Source organism: Labeo rohita, chromosome 25, assembly GCF_022985175.1.
Source record: "Labeo rohita strain BAU-BD-2019 chromosome 25, IGBB_LRoh.1.0, whole genome shotgun sequence".
Lineage (NCBI taxonomy): Eukaryota > Metazoa > Chordata > Actinopteri > Cypriniformes > Cyprinidae > Labeo > Labeo rohita.
The window spans coordinates 12,853,719-12,875,452 of NC_066893.1; the positions used below are offsets into that span (position 1 = coordinate 12,853,719).

A 21,734-nucleotide genomic window follows, 5' to 3' on the forward strand; every position below is an offset into this window, starting at 1 on the left:
TATTTTCATAGTTAGGATAATACATTAAAAAATAATAAAGACACACCAATTTGCAATATCAAGCAGCAAAACGAGCTGTTTTGTACAGCTAAAAATAGCTAAACACGGATGAGACCTGAAGTCTAAAATTAATATTAATATTAAATTTACAAATGGCCACGCCCACTCTTACAGGAAAAATAAGGTGGATAGACAAAGGGTCAGAATGACTGTTAAAAATAATAATTTTTCCACATATAAATATATTTTTTTGTGTAAACCTTAAGGAGCATATTAAAATAATTTAAAAAAAACATGTCATATGGTAAGACACACCAGTTTGCAATATCAAGCAGCAAAACCAGCTGTTTTGTACAGCTAAAAATAGCTGAACGCAGATGAGACCGAAAGTCAGACACATTACATTTACAAATGGCAGCGCGTGATTTTACGGGAAAAAGGTGGATAAAGCATCAGGGTTGAAAATAAGCATTTTCCCACATATTATTTTTGTGTGTGTGTGTGTGTGCAAGAAACTTTTTTAACGTTATAAGTTAACCTCAAGGAAAATAATAAAAAAAAAAATCCCTGTCATGACTTTGATTTCTTTACATTTCTTAACATTTCTTTTTTAAAAAATGAATGTGAATGTCTTTATCATTGCAGTTCTCTTTAAAAGCGCTTGCTGTCGCTCCAGTCACCAAAAGCGAAATTACGAATCCTACCACGGTGAAGACTGTTTATAAATATTAATTAGCTTACAACACCGTTTCCTGGTAACCTTTTTGGAGCGTCCGGTTACGCAACCTCATTAATATTGACGAGTCGTTATAATAGCGTTCGCTAACTGGCCAGCAGCCTCCCAACGTCTTGCTTTCAGCAAATCACATCTTGCCACCTACTTAATATTCATAAGCCAAGCCTTCACCGTAGTACAATTGGAGAATTCTCCCACCGGTGAGACGCATGCGCACTACGCGCGGGGCTGGCTGAAAAAGTGCGTTTCCTTTTCAAGGGCCTGTATGTATGTATGTGTGTATGTGTGTGTGTGTAAAAGACAGCTGTAGCCCCTGGGTGTGCTGCGCTTCCGTAACGCTTAAAAACAGCTCGCTTCAGGCGGCTTACCGTTTATCGACTTCTCCGGTCTGTGAAACCCTGCAACAGTTGTGTTTTTTAGCCGAACCGTTTGTTTTCTCACACGCGTTGTGTTTTTAAAATTGAAGCGCATTCAGTCGCCGCTCTCCTAACGGTTTTTGGGGTTATATTTGTATGCACGGACGAGCCGTTCATCTTTTGTCTGCATTGATGTTAGAGGAAATCTCTCTGGAAGATCTATTTTGCTGAATGTGTGAATGACCACTTCTGTATCTTCTGTTTATACAATCTAGTGGGTTTGACCCACACATGGACTAAGTGGACAAGCCTAAAACATCTCTAACTTTAAGCCATTTGGATTTGGACATCCACAGAGCACACAGGTACTGTTATGTCTTATGTATTATTATGCTAGCATTATAGATCCCTACCACCTTTTTGCCTTTATTCAACCTTCTGCATGTCAAGAATGGGCGCTTTGTGTTTTTGGTTTTGAATGCGATGGTCTGCTTCACAGCTGTCTAAATAAGAGCCACTTGAGGCTCCTGCATGAGACAAAACGTGTATTTGGACGTCCGTCATGATTTGTTAATCATCTTAGAGCATATGTGCAAAATGCATTGGATGGTGCATAATGGAGTAGTCCCAGTTTGAGATGTATTGTCTCTTTGCCAGTCCTGATTGGGTCAGCAGTGCTGTTCTCCATCAGCATCATTTTGGGATTATGTTGTCATGGTTTCGTGAGTGTTTAATAACAACATCTGAATGTGGGACTGGTCTGTAAATAATTGAACTGGGGATTTGAAAGCAGGCGCTCATTTTTTGAGTGCCAAGGTAGCATGAATTGGTACACATATTTTCTAGTAAACACATAGGGCTCAGTCACTTGTAAGCAAACCTAGAACATGGTATTTGAACGAGAAAAAAAAATTCAGATGTTGAAAGGGCAGTTATTCAAATGATAGTAGAAAGGCCTCAGTGTGGTTTGGCTTCATTAATATTAATGAGATGGATTTAGAAAGGTTGAAATCCAAAGGTCACTTCCTCCTGCTAAAGTGCAGGTTTTAAAGGACCAGTTCCCCAAATTGTCACTGTCATGCTTCAAACCTGACTTTTTGTTTTTGTTTTGTTTTTGTTTTTTTATTTTTTATTTTTTTTTTAAAGAGCATCCAGACCACTTTTGGTTTTTACATAATGAAAGTGAATGTGGACTGTCATGCTTATGACAGTAAGTTGCATAAAAATAGTTCATATGCCTGGTGCACAATATTTCAGTGGTTGCATCCTTGAAGCTTCAAAATGGGCTCAAAAATGTACTTTTATTGTACAAAAATGGTAGTTGCTTGTCTTTTTACCCTGGTTATTATAGTTACTTGAATCAAAGTTTTTGTAACATTATACACTATACCATTTAAAAGCTTGGAGAAATTATAAAAATGAATACTTTTGTCTAGCAAGGATGCTTTAAATTGGTCAAATGTGATGATAAAGACATTTCTAAGATTTGAAACGATTTCTGTTTCAAATAAATGCTATTCTTCTGTACTTTCTATTACTTTCTAAAATCTACTCTGCTGTTTTAAACATCATAATAATACATGGTTTTTGAGCAGCAAATCAGAATATTATAATGATTTCTGAATGATCATGTGACTGGAGTAATGATGCTAAAATTCAGCTTTGAAATCACAGGAGTAAATTACATTTTAAAATATATTCCCATATATTATTAAATTATTTTAAAATGTAAAAATATTTCATATTTTTACTGTTTTTGCTGTATTTTGGATCAAATAAATGCAGGCTTGGCGAGCAGAAGAGACATTAAAAATTCATAAAAATAAAACTTTTGACAGGTAGTGTGTGTGTGTGTGTGTATATATATATATATATATATATTTAAATTGCAAAAGCAGCATTTCTCATTATTTAGGTTTTATTAAATAATAAATAATATTATTAAATAATATTAAATAATTTGCTAATATTAAATAATAAAAATAAAAAATAAAATATATTTAACTTAATGTACTAAATTACAAATAGTGCTGTCAAATGATTAATCGCATTAAAAAAATATATTTTTTTTTACATATGTGTATATACTGTAAAACTTTATTATGCATATACAAATACACACACATACAGTCTACATTTAAAAAAAAAAAACTTGCATTATATATTAAATAACTTTAAACATTTGTAATATATAAACAACATTTTTCATAAATATATACACACATGTAAGATATATGAAGAGTTCAGATGCAAAAGCCTCTAAATCCATCTGACGTATTTCTTTAAAATGAGCATTTCTTTCTGGCTACTTTGTATAGGTTTCTATGTAAGTACTGGTACTTCTGATTGGGCTGGAATTCAGCGAGTTTGAAGTGAAAGTATTTGATGGACATATACTATGTGTCAGGAGCTTTCACTCAGTATCTCATTTTTGGCCAAGGTGGCTTTTAGCTGGTTTTGCATCTGAACTCTTCATATACACATAAATATACACAGTGCACACATATTATGTAAACAAAAACTTGTAATTTTGGATGTGATTAATCGCGTTAAATCATTGCATTGAAACTAAAATAAAAAAACAGATATTTAAAAATGACAGAAAACACAATCAAATATAAAAGTAAATACATAAAATTAACTAAAATTAAAACGAAAATGGAAAATATGAATTAAAAAAATAGTAGTATTTCGGTTATATTAAAATATTCATTATCTGAAAACAGGTCTGACTTCAGGTCTTAGATTTCACCGTGCTTCTACCACAAAAAGTCATGTGTCATAAGGGTTGGAATATAGTGCAAAAGTCATGTGGGCTGGTTTTGTGGTGCTTTTGTGTTTTGGAGATTTAGAGACCAAGTTCTCATGTATATTCTTTAAAAATGTCCTTTTTAAAGTCATACAGCTTTAGAATGACATGAGATTTAAATAAATAAAGTTTTTTTTTTTGTTTGTTTGTTTCCCCGGATTGAAATGTGGTCAGCCATTCTAGAATGTGTCCCATGTCATCATTATATGTCTCTGTGTGAATTTGATGCACTTTCTGCCTTAACAGATTCATTCTTTGTTGCTTAAAATTGTATCCACTGTCCTTGTCGTCGCACAGATGGCTGTTAAAAGCAGAGCCTCTCTTTTGAAGAGCATCGAAACAGCACTTCCTGTTCAGTTCCTTTAATTCACACCTGCAAAAGCTCCTCCGTCGGGCTTCATTGCATCTCAAAGTATCTGTCTGTATTAATGTCTTTCTGTATTTCTGAACTGCTCAGCTCCGTCATTTGCAATGGGATTTCCCCTGCTGCTAAACTGCTGTGCTTTTCACTTGCTCAAAAAGGCGTTCTGTGGTGTGCTGCTTGACTTCTGTGCAAGAACATGGTGTTTTTTGCTCATTTTGTCAACAGTAGTCAGTTTTAGAGACATGTTTCCTTATTCTCGTATACTGCTCAGTTTAATAACGGCACTTCCTTACAAAGGCTTGACACGCGATACTGATACCGCTCATTACTGTCAAATCTCTTTGCAGTGTTATTTTGCCATTCAAAATAAGGGGACAGATACTGTCCAGCTGCAAAAATGAGCATCAGTGTTGTGTTATGTAATATTCTAAGTCTTCTGTTAGAGGATCTGACCTAAACTGAAGTGCTTCCAATTGCATGTTTGGTTGTAGAGCTCGTCTTGTTTGTGTTGGTCGTCTCTTTGCCTCCCTACTGTCACAGTTGCTTGTCGGTAGATGACAGAGCAGTGTAATTAAGCATCAAAGGGAGCTGGAGGAGCAGCTCTGCCCAGAGGGGAGAGCGTTTGCTGGGTCAAGCTGGTGTGAGACGCCCCCTGCCATGACACTGGCTGGTGTGGAGCTTAAAAAGCTTTGTGGTTACAAAACAGAAGGAAATAGCTGGGAACAATTCTGAAGGCTAATGATATACGGCCAATGTGACCCTCATTTAATGGGGTTGTTTTTGGCCCATTGGCGTCCAATCCAATCTTGTGTCAGTTTCTTAAGTCGATTAAGATGACACTTTTTAAACTAAACAGTATTGATTCTTAAATTTCAAGAATTGATTTGTCTGTTTTCAGTTAATAATGGAACATTAGCGTGCATCCCATCCAGCAAATCGCAATAAGCTTTTTTTCTCTGTTATTTTTGATATGAAACAAACTGTCGGATTTCTGTTCTGTTCGTTTTATTACAGTATTCAAACAAGAAATACTGTTTTGGAGCTTTTTAAATGTGGAGTGACAGATCGCTGTAGCAACTCAGTTCAAGAAAAGCGCCAACGCGGTGCGCACATGGACTAATCATCTCTTCCGCTTAAATACCAGTTTCAGATCTAGTTTCTGAAATACACAAGAACGAACATCCGAAAGGTGTGTTAAAAGAAAGAGCAGCCTATAACTTACCAAAATCTGCATCCTGCTTTCAATTTGCATCGCTCATTCAGTGTTTCAACCGAGAGGAGACATCAGTATAACAGCTTGTAAACAATATCGCACGTAACGTCACATTTAACTCAGGAAAAAAATATGTTTAGTGACCATAAACTCATTAGTCAGTTAGAAAAGTAAACTCTGTGAGGAGCGTTTTGCTAAATTGAAGTCAAAAGAATGCAGAATTTACAAAATGTTAATTATTTAGTCAAAATAAGAGGGAACATACAAGATGCATGTTATTTTGTATTTAGTACTGACCTGAATAAGATATTTCCCATAAAAGATGTTTACATATAGTCCACAAGAGAAAACTGCAGCTGAATGTATTAAGATTATCCCGTTCAAAAGTTTACATGCGCTTGATTCTTAATACTGTGTTGTTACCTGAATGATCCACAGCTGTGTTTTTTTTTTTTTTGTTCGCGAGTCCCTTGTTTGTCCTGAACAGTTTAAACTGCCTGCTTTAAAAAAAATCCTTCAGGTCCCATAAATTTGTTGGTTTTTCAGCATTTTTGTGTATTTGAACCCTTTCCAATAATGACTGTATGATTTTGAGATCCATCTTTTGACAACTGAGGGACTCATATGCAAATACTACAGAAGGTTCAAGCACTCGATGCATTAAGAACCAGGGGTGAAAACTTTTGAACAGAATGAAGATGTATGCATTTCTTATTTTCCCTAAATATCGTATTTTTTCCATTTAGTACTGCCCTTCAGAAGCTACAGAAGATACATGTTTCCCAGAAAACAAAATAAGTTAAATTTGCAAATTTGCACTTTTATAAATCTGCAAATTATGAAAGTTTTTACCCATGCATCGTTTTTTCCTTCTGAAGCATCAGTGGGCGTTTGAACCTTCTGTAATAGTTGCATATGAGTCCCTCAGTTGTCCTCAGTGTGAAAAGATGGATCTCAAAATCATAGTCATTGTTGAAATGAGTTCAAATACACAAAAATGCTGAAAAACCACAGAATTTGTGGGACCCGAAGAATTTTTCTGAAGAACAGCAGGCAGTTTAACTTAAGGACTAACAAGAGATTCATGAACAACTATCACTAAACAACAAAACACAGCTGTGGATTATTCAGGTAACAACACAGTATTAAGAATCAAGTCAAGTGTATGTAAACTTTTGAACAGGGTCATTTCTATAAATTCAGCTATTATTTTCCCTTCATTGTTATAGTAATGTAGTACCAACTGACTGTCATGTTTTCTTTTTAGTTGAGAAAATTTGGCATGTACTGCACCTGATATATAATCCAAAATATATATATATATAATCCAAAATAACCAATATCAGATTGGAAATTAAATTGCAAGGTAGTGAATCACAATCAAATTGTAACAACCCAGCCTCTATTTATATATATTAAACTCCCTTTTCTTAGTTCTAATGCTTAATACTTTATTTATGTTTAAACAAAATATATGCAATTATCGTGTTCTATCATATTTAATATTTCATTATGAAAATGTTATTCTCTCAGTATTAGCCCCTACACTGTATTTCCCTTTGGCATTTGGAGAAACGCTTTGTCTTCCACCACTGTGAAATTTTGCGCATGAATATTAATGACATGCACAAGGAATTTCTTGGTGATGACGTATGAATTGTACCATCACAATGTCAGTGTTACTGTATCATCACATGTGGAACTGAGGAATATTACTAAAATAACATGAATATGTAATTATTTTTTTGAAGTTGTAACCTCTTGTTACTGCAAATAAGTATTAATAATGTGTAACGTGCACTAAAATTAATGTAGATAAGTATTTCTAACTTAAAGGCCGCATGATTTAAAACTAATGTATAAATATAATTTTAAATCATGGGGCCAGTGTTTTATTTTATTTTTTCTTGTTTTTGAAAGACATCTTTTATTCTTACCAATGCTGCATTATTTAAAACAGCAATATTTAAAAATTATTTTAAAAAATTAAAAAATTGATTATATTTTAAAGTGTAATTTAATGCTTTGGCAAAGCTTAATTTTCAGCAGCACTTTTTTGTGTTTGTTTATTAAGAAGATGAGATGATAGCATGGTTGTGTGTACTCAGTTTGGTCTTGTCAGCTTCTAAGAGTCTCACAAAAATGAAACATTTGTGTCGTCAGATGTGATGTGCTGAACAGTTGGGGGGGAGTGGTGAGAAAAATACCTGAGGTCACAATCTCTCAACCTGTTGAATCTTGTCTCAGTGCACTGATAGTAAAAGTGAAGAAATTCACATACCATAATTCTGCTTTTCATTTTCTCACGATCATCTTCTCAGTGGCACAATGGCAATAATTGTCTTTACAAAAAATACAGTAGTGGTGCAGTAACTTTTAGATGGTATCGCCATTATTATCATATTCATGTGTAATTTTTTTTCATGTCATTGAAAGAGTACCACAGCATTACCATGGTACTGTATTAAAAAAAACAGTGCTTTCTCATTATTTTGATAATATCAGAAGGATTGCATTATGTCTGTGCTGGACTCGAGCCTTTCTGAAGATCCTTCAAGAGCAGGAATGCATGAAGATGCATATATGTGAATGAATGCCTGATATTGAGCGTTTCCCTCCGAAATCTTCATAGATACACACCCTGACACATTAGCACTTCATAACTGATCTAAAAATAGAGAGCATATTTCTGCAGCCCTCCTGAAACACACTGACTGTACTCATTAAATTAACATGCTGAAAGATGCCCCATTTGTGGCTGAAAGCGAGAACTGAAGAGCATCCAAACGTTCGGGTAGGGCCGTATGCTGACCCATCGTAGTATTTCGTATGTGTTCTAATAGGTCAGATGTTTTGTTAGGAGGATGTGAAGTAGATGATTTAGGGGATGAAAGGCTCTGAGGCTGGAATCCGCTCTATCTCCGAGCACATCACGTCTCTGTTCTCTCTCATTGAAGCTGGCTTCCTGGTTCCTCGTGTGGCCTGAAGGCAACTGTCAGGCCTCCCCTACTGAGTCTCAGTGTTGCTCTCACACGTGTGTTGCTTTGAACATGATAGCATAAATCACAGTCGGTGATGTTTTGTGTGATATTCAAAGGTGTTTGTTGTGATAGCCTAAAAGCTTTATTTTAGGACCGAACTGTAAAGATGATCAGGACTCCCTTTGTCATGGAAAATGTGGAAATACGAGAAGAAAAGTGGGTCTGGAATAGTCATAGAAATCAACCGAATATTAAAGAAATGAAACAGTCTACAATAAGTGTGTGTATACATTTTAACAAAACAATATACATTTTAAAAAAATATTTTTTTGTTAATAATTACAATAAATTAATTAGTTAAAAAAATTACAAAGAGGAATGTTAAAAATCTAAGTGTTTCAACAAATTATTAATATTAGATTAAAACAAAAATTATTATTATTATTATTATTATTATTATTATTATTATTATTATTATTATTATTATCATCATCATTTACAATTTAGTAGTAAATGTGTATGTATAAAATCATGTATATAATGTATATAATCCATATCCGTATTTAATGTGATCTGACAATTTAAGATGTATTAATTTGTTCATAATTTTAACATTTTTATTTACTTGATTTTAAACTATTTTTTGTTAATAACAACAATAAATTAGTTAATTTAAAATAAATCTAAGAGTGCTGTCATGTTAAATTATATTTTAACTGTTAAAAGTAGTTTCAAACTTATTTTTTAATCATTACAATAATAGTTAGTTTCAAATCAAAGATTGCCTTGACAAAGAGTAATGTTACAAAAAAATATTGATTTATTTTAACAAATTATTTAATAGTAGTTTCAAACTAATTATTATTATTCTTAAATAAAATGTATATATATATATATATATATATAATATGGATTATACACATAAAATATATATAGTTGCGTCAAACAAATAATAATAATTATAATTATTATTATTATTATTATTATTAATTACAATAATAAACAATTAGTATAAAATCAAAGATTGCTCTCATAAAGAGAAATGTCAAAAATATGAATATATTTAAACAAATATTAAAAGTAGTTTTAAACTAATTAATTTTAGTAATTACAATAATAAATGATTAAAAACAAAAATAGCTCTGACAGTGGAATTTTAAAAATAATAGAACATTTTGTAACAGTTTTGTATTAGTAGTAGTGGTAGTAGTAGTAGTAGCGTTTTTGTTGTTATTATAAATTTTTTTTTTGGTATTAACTATTGTTGCGATATATTATTTATATTTTTAGAGGTTTGTTTTGTGAGAGCAATCTTAATATAATTTAAAATATTTACCTCACTTGGTTTTTTTATGAGAGCAATCTTAATATAATTTAAAATATTTACCTCACTTGACATTTTTATATATATATATATAATATATATATATATATATATAAAAAATATATAAAATATGTGTATATTAAATTATTTTGAAACTATTATTTTTACTTAGATTTTAATTTAATTAATCTCTAATCCTTATCCAGTAATCTAAATAACTGGCAAAGCTATGGAAAAATTAATTGGAGTAAACTTCTGTCATAGTCTTGGGAGTGCTTCTGTTACTCAACACCTAAACACTTATGTTTGTATGTGCAGTTGCATATAGGATTCTTAAGGATACTTGTCCTAAAGGGGAAATCCACTTCCAGAACAATTTACAGATAATATACTTACCCCCTTGTCATCCAAGATGTTCATGTCTTTCTTTCTTTAGTTGTAAAGAAATTGTGTTTTTTTTGAGGAAAACACTTCAGGAATTTGCTCCATATAATGGACTGATATGGTGCCCCGAGTTTGAACTTCCAAAATGCGGCTTCAAACGATCCCAAATGCGATTGTAAACGATCCCAGCCAAGGAAGAAGGGTTTTATCTAGCGAAATGATTGGTTATTTTCATTAAAAAATACAATTTAAATACTTTTTTATCTCAGACGCTGGTGTTGTCTTACTCTCCGTGAACTCTTTGTATTCTGGTTCAAGACAGTTAGGGTATATCAAAACTCCAACCGTATTGTCTCCCTCAACTTCAAAAATCATTTCAAAATCATCCTACATCGCTGCAGAAGTACCAACACAGTGTAGAGTTCAGGGAGAGTAAGACCAGATGAGCGTTTGACATTACAAAGTATATAAATTGTATTATTTTTATGAAAATAACCGATAATTTCTTTAGATAAGACCCTTCTTCCTTGGCTGGGATCGTTTACAACCGCATTTGCTAAAGTTTGAAGCTGCATTTAAACTGCATTTTGGAAGTTCAAACTCAGGGCACCATGTCAGTCCATTATATGGAGAAAAATCCTGAAATATTTTTCTCAGAAAACATCATTTCTTTACAACTGAAGAAAGAAAGACATGAACATCTTGGATGACAAGAGGGTGAGTACATTATCTGTAAATTGTTGTTCTGGAAGTGGACTTCTCCTTTAAAACCAAAGTCGATGTCCATTTGCCCCAGTCCTGATACAGCCGGGTTGGAGTGTCCAGTTCTGGCGTACAAAGGCACTTTTGTGGAAGTCTGTGAATAAAAGGAAAGCTTTGGTTCTCCATCATACCCTCTGGAAACTTCCGCAGTGCTTGTCATCTTGGAGCCACCCGAGTTGCCTGGATTCAGTTCCATTGAGCTGCCCGCTGGCCTCCAAAAGTCTGCTGCAAGTTTTTAGATTCTCCAGGAATGAAAAGTTCTCTTGTGCGAGGCGTAGCCCTGCCGATGCAATCCTTAAACAATGATATCATTTGTAACAAGGGATTTGCCAAGGCACACCCCAAAATTGTTGCTGATCACAGAAAAGCCTCGTTGATTCTGATTGGTGAATGCATTTCTCTTTAAATGGCAGCTTCTTGTTTTCTAAATAAGCCGTTTTTGTGGTTGGATGTTGCTCAGATTTGGTAGCATCCTGCTTTTTTGATGTGGCACGCATTTTATTTGTCTGCATGCACCGTCTTTAGGTGTTTTCACATGATTGCATCATTTGTTTCCCTCTGTTACGGTTGTTTTAGAGTGAGCTTAAACTCAATAACACCATCTGGACGATTTCCACAGCTTAGTGTCAATGCGACAGTCAAATTATTTAATGCAAGTCGGACATATCCGTTACTTTGCGTTGTTTCACAGGGGCTGTTCACAGGGTTAGCATATGATTTGTATTTATGTTTCTATGTTGTTGCTAGGGTGTTATAGGCAGATCCTTTAACGAAATCAATAGGATTTTGTTTTTTAGTTTTTTGCTTGTTTTTTTTTTTCATCCATCAGGCAAAAGTACAGTTTCAGATTGAGGTCTGCACCAAAGTGTATTGCTTTAGGTTAGAAGTATGTGTTGGATGTATGTGATGATGAATAATAATGTATGCCTTAGCAAACAACACTAATACAGTGTCTTGTTAAGCACAGGTAGCTTTAAGTGGCAACAAAGTGGATTATGAGAGTGTGATATTAATAGCACATTGCTTTATTTGGCAAGTGCGGTAAAGATAGGCGGTTAGTTAAATTGAAACAAAATGTCTTCCTGTTACTTCTTGCAATTCACTTGTGGCATTTGTTTTATTGCACAGTTCATTTCACAATCATTTCAATTATTATTTTTCAACTATTTTTATTATTATTATCATTATTATTATTATTGTTGTTGTTGTTTTTTGATTTAGTTTATTTGTTTTTTATTTTTATTTTTCATTTACTTTTATTTTTGTTTTGTTGTTTTGTTTCTATTTTGTTTTGCCTTGTTTTAACTTAGTTTCCATTTTGTCTTGTTTTGTGTATTTAGTTTCTCGTTTTGTTTTTGTTCTTTATTTTTAGTTTTATTTTTTTATTTTTTGTTGTTTTGTTTGTATTTTGTTTTGCCTTGTTTAACTTAGTTTCCATTTTGTCTTGTTTTGTGTTTGTAGTTTCTCATTTTTTTTTTTAGTTGTATTGTTTGTATTTTGTTTTGCCTTGTTTTTGTTTAGTTTTAATTTAGTCTTGTTTTATGTTTTAATTGATCTTTTTTTTCGTTTTTGTTAATTTTTTTTAGTGGATTTTTGTTTGTTTTGCCTTGTTTTTATTTAGTGTTCATTTTGTCTTGTTTTGTGTTGTTTAGTTTCTCATTTTGTGTTGTGGTTTATTTGTTTTTTGTTTCTTGGGTTTTTTTGGTTTTCATTGTTTATTTTTATTTAGTGGTTTTGTTTGCATTTTTGTTTTGCCTTGTTTTTTTGTATAGTTTTCATTTTGGTTAGTGGCTTGTTTTGTTTAGTTTCTCATTTTTATTTTTTTATTTATAGTTTACATTTTGTTTATTTTTGTTTAGTGGTTTTTGTATTTTTTTTTTTTTAATTTATTTATTTATTTTTTTGCCCTTGTGTTGTTTAGGTTTCATTTTGTCTTGAATTTTACCCGAATTTTTAATTTTCGGGTGAACTGCTCTATAAGGGTGAACTAACTATAAGGCCCTTATTTTCATTTCATTTTCTGTTTTGCTCAGAAATACATCACATTACAAAATAGAATAGGTTGCAGTTGCTCATGTTGACCTTAAAAGTTATTTTTCTGTTTAAGGGTTCTTGGCCTAAAAAAGTTGAACCTCTGATCTACGACACAAATAAAATGATTTAATTCCGCCCTGAAAATGAGTGCTTTAAGTCCTCATACCTGTACTCAGGCATTTTGATAAATGACCATTAAAACGGACAAATTCTGACATATTTGAAATGGCAAGCTACTACAAAAACAATCAGTTTCCTGGCTTTAAATGATTCATGCTATTCCTATGTTTGGGGAGTATAAAATTAGGTAGTCAGGGCAGCAGGGGAAGACTGTGTTTTTGAAGGGAAGTGTGTTATATCCTCACTGTAAGGGCTTCTGTGGATTGCGCCGTTGTTGGCGCCCCTTTTGCCGTCTGCTGCTGTAGCCAGCACCCTTCAACCCATAGTGCTCATCACCCACTAACGCCTGCGTGCCAATACAGGAAGACCGTTTTAGTCTCAACAGCTCAGACAGGAAGTGACTTCATGTTGTGGAGCTCGATGCAACTTTCAAGCCAGAGCTGCTTTGCATTGAACAGATCGGCTTCAGTGTTGGTTGACATATTAATGAGGTCAAGGCGCTCAGTGCCATATCATTTCTAGTTCACAAGCACACCGCATGCACCGCGCTTCTTTTGAAAATAAGGTGAGAGGATCGAACCAGTGTGAATTTTCACAAAGAATGATAGAAAACTGTTGCAAAAGCCTGCAGATAGTATCAAAACAAACTTGCACTGCCTTTGAAGACAACAAAACCAGGCCTATTTACTTTCTTAAAGTGATAGTTCACCCAGAAATGAAAATTCTGTCTTTACTCACCCTCATGTCGTTTCAAACCCGTAAGACCTTCGTTTATCTTCAGAGCACAAATTAAGAAATTTCTAATGAATGCGAGAGCTTTCTGACCCTGCATAGACAGCAACGCAACTGACACGTCGAAGGTTCGGAAAGGTAGTAAGGATATTGTTAAAATAGTCCATGTGACATCAGTGGTTCAACTGTAGTTTAATGTTACAAGAATACTTCTTGCGTGCAAAGAAAACAAAAATAACCTTATTTAATATATAGGCCTTGAATGTGTCAGTTGCGTTGCTGTCTATGCAGGGTCAAAAGGCTATCAGATTTCATTAAAAATATCGTAATTTGTCTTGAAATGACATGAGGCTGAGTAATTAATGGCAGAATTTTTATTTTTGGGTGAAATATCTCTTTAATGACCATTCCTGGTCATATTGTACACAAATTAATGGCACTGATGAATAAAATCGAGGCCCTCATCCTATTTTCATAAAATTTCTTTTTGTTTAGAAATGCATCACATTACGAAACAAAATGGGTTGCGAACGCAGTTTAAGAATAGATAACGTGTTAGATTTCCACCTTAAAGTATGTTTTCTGTTATGTTGTTCACTTCCAGAGCAGAAATGCTTTAAGTACATTCGGTTTCTGATACCAGGTGCAGTTTAATTCCCGTGAGAAACCATCCCTAACTGTCTGCTAATTTGCTCCCATGAGAGTGTTACGTGAGGATGGGAGACTCACATGTGTCACTTGTTTTATTTTAGTTTAAGTTTCTTCTCCGTACAAAACTTCAGTCATAGTGGAAAAAGAGCATAGCTACAACTTCGAGATTCACATTGCTCACCGCTACGAAAGTGAAAAGTGTTTTTTTTTTTTTTTTTTTTTTTCTTTTCAACTTCTCATTTCTGCTTTCTGGTGTGCTCAATTCTCTCAATTTTTTCCATAGTAATATTTTTTTTTATTTATGGAACGGCACAGCTTTATTTAACCTCATTTTAACGTGAGGAGACTTTTCACTAGGCCAGATCTTTGCATAAACACCCCTAGATCTAATCTAGTGACCACTCGGACCAAAATAATCAGACTGAGATGTAAACGTCTGAGTGGTCAGCATATTTATCTGGAATCGAAATCTAAAAAAGTGTATGCGTGTGAGAGTGTGTACATATATACTCACAAAACAAGAAGTGACCTATTTTGTGATTATCTCCTTTTATTATCCTAAAGTTTCTGAGTGTGTAAAAGATGTCCATTATTGGCCATATACATTCGTCGGTATATTTAGCTTTAGTCTAGGATGTAGTTAGAGGCTTTTCCAAGTGTGAAGTGTTTGTTTTAAGGCTGGCTTGATGCCCTCTGCTCGCACTGAATATTTAACAGGCTTTTTGCAAGCCTGCTTGCTGCTCAGCCCTTCTTCCTGTCTGAGGCATCGGAAAATCTACAGCCGCCACTTCCCCTTTGAAAGTGTGTGTGCTTGCACTGTATTTGCTGGTAAACAGTGTTTGCTGTCATGCTTGGTATGTCTAATTTTGAGTAATTGTTTAAATTTAAGTTAATTTCCTGTATCTATATATGACCACCTCTTTAGTGTTTTCAATGTTATTTGATTATTTGGATTTATTTTAAAGCACTTTCAGTAATGAATGAATGTGTGTGTAATTTGCAGATCTTCAGCCTGTTCTGGCTGCAGCTGTACGCCTCAGGCTCAGCTCTGATGTTACCGGCTGAAACGGGTCGACTGTGAGAGGACGATTTCCCTCAGCTATGTCTACCTTTGAGGTAATGCAAACCTTGAAATGTTGCCATTAGGCTATAATGTGATTTATGACTTTATTTCATTCATACAGCATCCTGTGTTTGTACATCAAGGGCTTTTCCTTATGTTCTCATTCCCCTTTCTAGACGATCTGGCCTCAGGGCACTGAGTGTGTGGCCAGGTACAACTTCGCTGGAACGACTGACCAGGACTTGCCTATGTGCAAAGGAGATGTCCTTACTATAATTGGAGTAACTAAGGTAAATTTCTAAATTGGTTGTGTTCACGCTAAAATGAAGTCATTTGTGCACACTTATATAAACTATCCTTTTAAATGTAAAATTAAAAAAATAAAACTTATTATTCATATTCACTACCAGTTAAAGGTTTGTGGTCAGTAGGATTTTTAAAAATGTTTTAATAGAAGTCTCTTATGGCTTTCCAAGGCTTTATTTATTTGATCAAAAATACAGTAAAAACAGTAATATTATAAATAAATATTACAATTTAAAATGTAGTGTAATGATTTTTAATACATTTTAAAATGTATTTTAATGCAAAGCTGAATTTTCAGCATCATTACTCCAGTCTTTAGTCATCCTTGATCCTTGTGTATAAAAAACAGTGGCTGCCAAAGTCCCAAAAATTGCTTAAAAATATAATAAATGTGATATACAATAGCTTTTAATTAAGCCTTAAATGTCATATGGCTCACCAAGGCTCAATTTATTTGATTAAAAATACAGTGAAAACAGTAATATTGTAAAATATTATTACAATTTAAAATGTAATTTATTCCTGTGATGCAAAGCTGAATTTTCAGCATCATTACTCCAGTCTTAAGTCATCCTTGATCCTTCAGAAACCAGGCTAATATGGCAGGTTGATGATCAAGAGAAATTTTTATTATCCGTGTTAAGAACAGTTGTGCTTCTTAATTTTTTTTTTTTGTAAAACTTTTTTCAGGATTCGTTGATAAACAGAAAAAAACAGATCTATTTAAAACATTCTAAATGTATTTACTGTGAATTTTTGATCAATATTAACCATCCTTGCTGTGAATAGAAGTATTTAAAAAATCAAACTGATGCCAAACCTTTGAACAGTAGAGTACTTAAAACTTTTTAAAATTCCATTTTTTGTCATGTTTTAGTGGAATACTTAACAGAAAAATAGAAGTTTGCAGAATATTCGCTACTTTTATCACACAATGAAAGTGCAAAGAAACCAGTGGCTGCCAAAGTCATGTGTAATGGAAGCCTTAAGTGTCATATGGCTCACCAAAGCTCTATTTATTTGATTAAAAATCCAGTAAAAACAGTAATATTGTAAAATATTATTACAATTTAAAATGCTGTGGAATAAATTTGAACACATTTTAAAATGTAATTTATTCCTGTGATGCAAAGCTGAATTTTCAGCATCATTACTCCAGGCTTTAATCACATGATCCTTCTAAAATGTCGCTTTGTTGGTCAAGAGACATTTTTATAATTAGTGTTGAGAACAGTTGTGCTTCTTAAAGGAGAAGTCCGCTTGCAGAACAACAATTTACAAATAATTTACTCACCCCCTTGTCATCCAAGATGTTCATGTCTTTCTGTCTTCAGCCGTAAAGAAATTATGGTTTTTGAGGAAAAAAATTCAGGATTTTTCTTCATACAATGGACTTGATTGGTGCCCCGATTTTAAATGTCCAAAATGTAGTTTAAATGCAGCTTCAAAGGGCTCTAAGAAGGGTCTTATCTAGCAAAACAATGTCATTTTTTTGAAAAATAAAAATTTGTATGCTTTTCAAGCACAAAAGCTCGTGTAGCACAGGCTCTGGGATGCTGGTTCATGACGCTACGAATTAGTGACGGGTCATTCTTGAACAAATCTTTAATGTGACTCGGGATGAACGAGTCGTCTCGGGGAGTGATTCGTTCAGTCACGCATGCAACTAATCAATTCTTTTTCCGGCTCACACTGCATTGATTGAGTTTATGGGGCTGTCACGTGATGAACAACGACTCAAACCCAAAAACTTGTCAGATAAGAAGTGAGGTGAGCTAATCATAGACTAAAGACCCAGGTAAACAATGAATTAATCTTTTCTGTTTCTTATAGCATTATAGTTTTGTCTTGTTTGTAGTGTGATCAACGTTTGTGTAAGCAGTAGATGTGTAGTAACATGTAACATTTTAATTATATTTTGCTAAAATAAATGAAATTAATGAAATGACTCAAAAAGATTTGTTCATTTTGCTGAACGAGACTCAAAGGTCCGAGTCGGTAAAATGATCCAAACTTCCCATCACTACTACGAATTATGTCTAAGTTCATCGTCTGTGCACTCCGGCTCAAAAAGGTAGAGTATGGCGAAAAACTCCATCTTATTTTCTCCCACAACTTCAGAATCGTCCAACATCTTTGTACCTTTTTGTTTGTAAACAGCGTTTGACTTACTTGCACTTTCTTAGTCTTTGCGCGTTCGCTTTGTAAACACTGGGTCTGTAGTTCCACCTATGTCCCGTGTGACCTTTCGTCGTGATTCAATACTACGTGAACGCGCATCCCAGAGCCCTGTTACACAACCTTTTGTGCTTAAAAAGTATATACATTTTTTTTCCGAAAAAAATGACCGATCATTTTGCTAGATAAGACCCTTCTTCCTCCGCTGGGATCGTTTAGAGCCCTTTGAACCTGCATTTAAACTCATTTTGGAAGTTCAAAATTGGGGCACCAATCAAGTCCATTATATGAAGAAAAATGAAATGTTTTCCTCAAAAACCATAATTTCCTTACGACTGAAGACAAAAGACATGAACATCTTGGATGCCAAGGGGGTGAGTAAATTATTTGTGAATTGTTGTTCTGGAAATGGACTTCTTTAATATTTTTTGTGAAACTATTTTCAGGATTCCTTGATAAACAGAAAGAACAAGAAGTATTTGAAACGTTATAAATATATATTTGCTGTGAATTTTTGCTCAGTATTAACCATCCTTGCTGTGAATAGAAGTATTCTGACAAACTGGCAAAACTTTAAATTTGTGCCATATTGTAGGAGAATACTTAACAGAAAAAGAGAAGTTCACAGAATATTACACTGTTTTTACCGTGCAATGAAAATTAATAGAAACCAGTGGCTGCCAAAGTCCCAAAAATGGCTTAAAAATATAATAAACGCACTAAACAATAGCTTTTTGTGTAGAACAGACTAACACCCAAGTCAGCATTTGCTGAAATTCATTTCCACTCTGATGAAAAGTGCAGTGTGAACATTCTGTTAATATCTCTTTTTGTGTTTTACGTAAAAAATTGCCATATGGGTTTGGAACGACGTATAACAAACCAAAGTTTCATTCAGAATTTGTCTGCTGGTGTTTTCTTCCAGGATCCAAATTGGTACAAAGCGAAAAATGCAGCAGGACGAGAGGGTACCATACCAGCAAACTACGTTCAGAAGAGAGAAGGAGTGAAGTCAGGTGGTAAACTGAGCCTTATGCCGTAAGTACATAGTTCATTTGCATGCATTTATTTATTTTTTTTATATATAAAATGGTTTTGGCTTCACTTGAACTGCGATAAGAGAGAGTGTTTGTGTGAATCTCATACATACAAACATTAGCATGCTATATTTAGCATGTGTCGCTGATATCATCACAGATCACCTACTACAGTATATCTACAATAACACACAAATGTCTTCCTGCTTTCCGTTCCACCACAATAACCCAAGGACTCATTTGAATCGGCCAGCTGTTTAAAATAGAAGGAGAAATCAGGGAGTTATACAAATAACAGTGGAAAAAGTCCATCTCTCAGCATCTGATATGCAAAGGCCAGAGACGTGCATAATGATTAGGGATCGGTTGTAAGAGAGCATGTGATATTCTTCAATTACTTGCTGCTTTTAGAAGGAACAATGGATATAATGATGCAGACGTCTCGGTTTCATTTAGCGTGGCAATGCAGCGTCAAGTGAATCCTTCAAAGCTGATGTATGGGATCTGGATGTCTGCTTTTAGCCATGTGTAATGGAAGGTTTAGTTTGAGATGTGTTCGGCTTTAGCAGATTGTGACGATAGCAGTCGTTTTTTTTGCTGTCTAGTCTTTGGTAAGTGCACAGCTTTGGTTTATTTTCGATGGTGTGTATGTATATGTGTGGGTAATTGGGAGATACAGATTGGATGTTTGTCATGCCAGGGAAGCCACAGAAGGGCCAGGCAAGGCCAGCGCTCCTTTTGGAAGCCTGTAATTTAGCTTCCTTTTCTCAGCCTTGTGCACAATATTATGTATCTGAATCAGTGTTTCTTACTAAATTTTCCCAGTAGTTGGTCCTAATTCTATTTGATTCTGTTCTTTGTGACATTTTACTGATTTTAAAGTCCATTACAGCAATTCAAAGTGTTAACACAAGTTCATGAGTGTCATCCTTAGTGTCATTTGAATGTCTACGGTTATAAAATGCTTTTATCTGAAGTGCCTTTCAAATAAGGAACATCACAAACAGATATAATATTATTTCATCATTTATATCAAACAAAACAATCAACCTTTCTCATATTTCCGGGTTTCTCATAGCGAGGTCGTCATAGTTGGGTAAAATCCGAAAGCAGTGAATGGGAGAGTACCACAAATATATTTTTTGCATTTCCATTTGCTCAAATAGCAAAAGAGAAACTCCACGATGGTGTTTTCGTGAATTTCAATCAAAGGAAAAAAATTGAGAGAGACTGATATCAGCAGTCAGAAGAGAGAACGATATCAAATTTACAGTCCCTCCCATAGACGCTGCATTAAAAACACCCTCGCATTAGCGTTAAGTAGTTTTTTTTTGTAACTTGATGAAAAGATGATATAATACAAAGTATAGTGTTATAAATGTACATGCATTTAAAAAAAAAAATCAAAACGTGAATAACTTTTTATGATTTTGGATGATGACTGTTGAAATGTGTCATCATGGACTTGTGAAAAGGGTCTGTACCACATTACTGATGGATTTTTCTACAGTAAAATACTATTTATTTAAAAAAAGTATCTGTAATTGCTTTATTAAATAATTTTAAAGCATTTGACAGATTCATTAAAAAAAAGGCTCATGAAAGTTCATACTGTATTGAATTGAATTCATACAATTGACAACTGAGTAAACTAGAATCTATTATAAAGTTATTTTTTTGTAACATTTTAATGTTTATAACATAAAAAAAAAAACCCATTACATCATTTTTTTTCTTAATTTAAATTTCTTAAAGTTCATACTGCATTTACAGTTGAGGTCAGAAGTTTACATACACCTTGCAGAATCTGAAAAATGTTAATCGTTTTACCAAAATAAGAGAGATTATACAAAATGCATGTTATTTTTTTTATTTAGTACTGACCTGAATAAGATATTTCACATAAAAGACATTTACATATAGTCCACAAACGTAAATAATAGTTGAATTTATAAAAATGACCCCATTCAAAAGTTTACATACACTTGATTCTTAATACTGTGTTGTTACCTGAATGATCCACAGCTGTTTTCTTTGTTTTGTTTTGTTTAGTGATAGTTGTTCATGAGTGCCTTGTTTGTCCTGAACAGTTAAACTGGCTGCTGTTCTTCAGAAAAATCCTTCAGGTCCCACAAATTCTTTGGTTTTTCAGTATTTTTGTGTATTTGAACACATACACACACATATATTAGGCAAACTCAAACTTTTTTGTATGTGATTAATCGCAATTAATCATTTGACAGCCCTAATCCAAGCCCTGAACCCTTCTAGCAATGACTGTATGATTTTGAGATCCATCTTCTGTAGCTTCTGAAGGCCAGTACTAAATGGAAAAAAAAAGATATTTAGGCAAAAAAAACACCTACACTTACTCTTTCTGTTCAAAAGTTTACACCCCCTGGCTCTTAATGCATTTTTTCCCTCAAAATCATACAGTCATCATTGGAAAGGGTTTAAATACACAAAAATGCTGAAAAAACAGAATTTCTGGGACCTGAAGGATTTTTCTGAAGAACAGCAGGCTTAACATTTTAACTGTTCAGGACAAACAAGGGACTCACAAACAACTGTCACTAACAAAAAACACAGCTGTGGATGATTCAGGTAACAGCACAGTATTAAGAATCAAGTGTATGTAAACTTTTGAACAGGGTCATTTTTATAAATTCAGCTATACTTTTATG

The 21,734-nt window shown here is 33.8% G+C and overlaps 1 protein-coding gene across 2 annotated transcripts in view; it reads left to right on the forward strand.

Annotated features, from left to right (window-relative positions):
* Nucleotides 1-987: 987 nt before the first annotated feature.
* Nucleotides 988-21,734, forward strand: part of csk (C-terminal Src kinase) — a 34,102-nt gene continuing 13,355 nt past the window's right edge. Inside the window, exons 1-4 of one of the 2 annotated variants that reach the window (XM_051099729.1) lie at nucleotides 988-1,457; nucleotides 15,470-15,582; nucleotides 15,706-15,819; nucleotides 18,939-19,051. In XM_051099729.1, the coding sequence (XP_050955686.1) occupies nucleotides 15,568-15,582; nucleotides 15,706-15,819; nucleotides 18,939-19,051 (242 nt within the window). In that variant the 5' untranslated portion in view covers nucleotides 988-1,457; nucleotides 15,470-15,567. Of the gene's footprint in view, nucleotides 1,458-15,187; nucleotides 15,321-15,469; nucleotides 15,583-15,705; nucleotides 15,820-18,938; nucleotides 19,052-21,734 lie in introns of those variants that run through there. The other variant, XM_051099730.1, reaches the window with a different exon arrangement.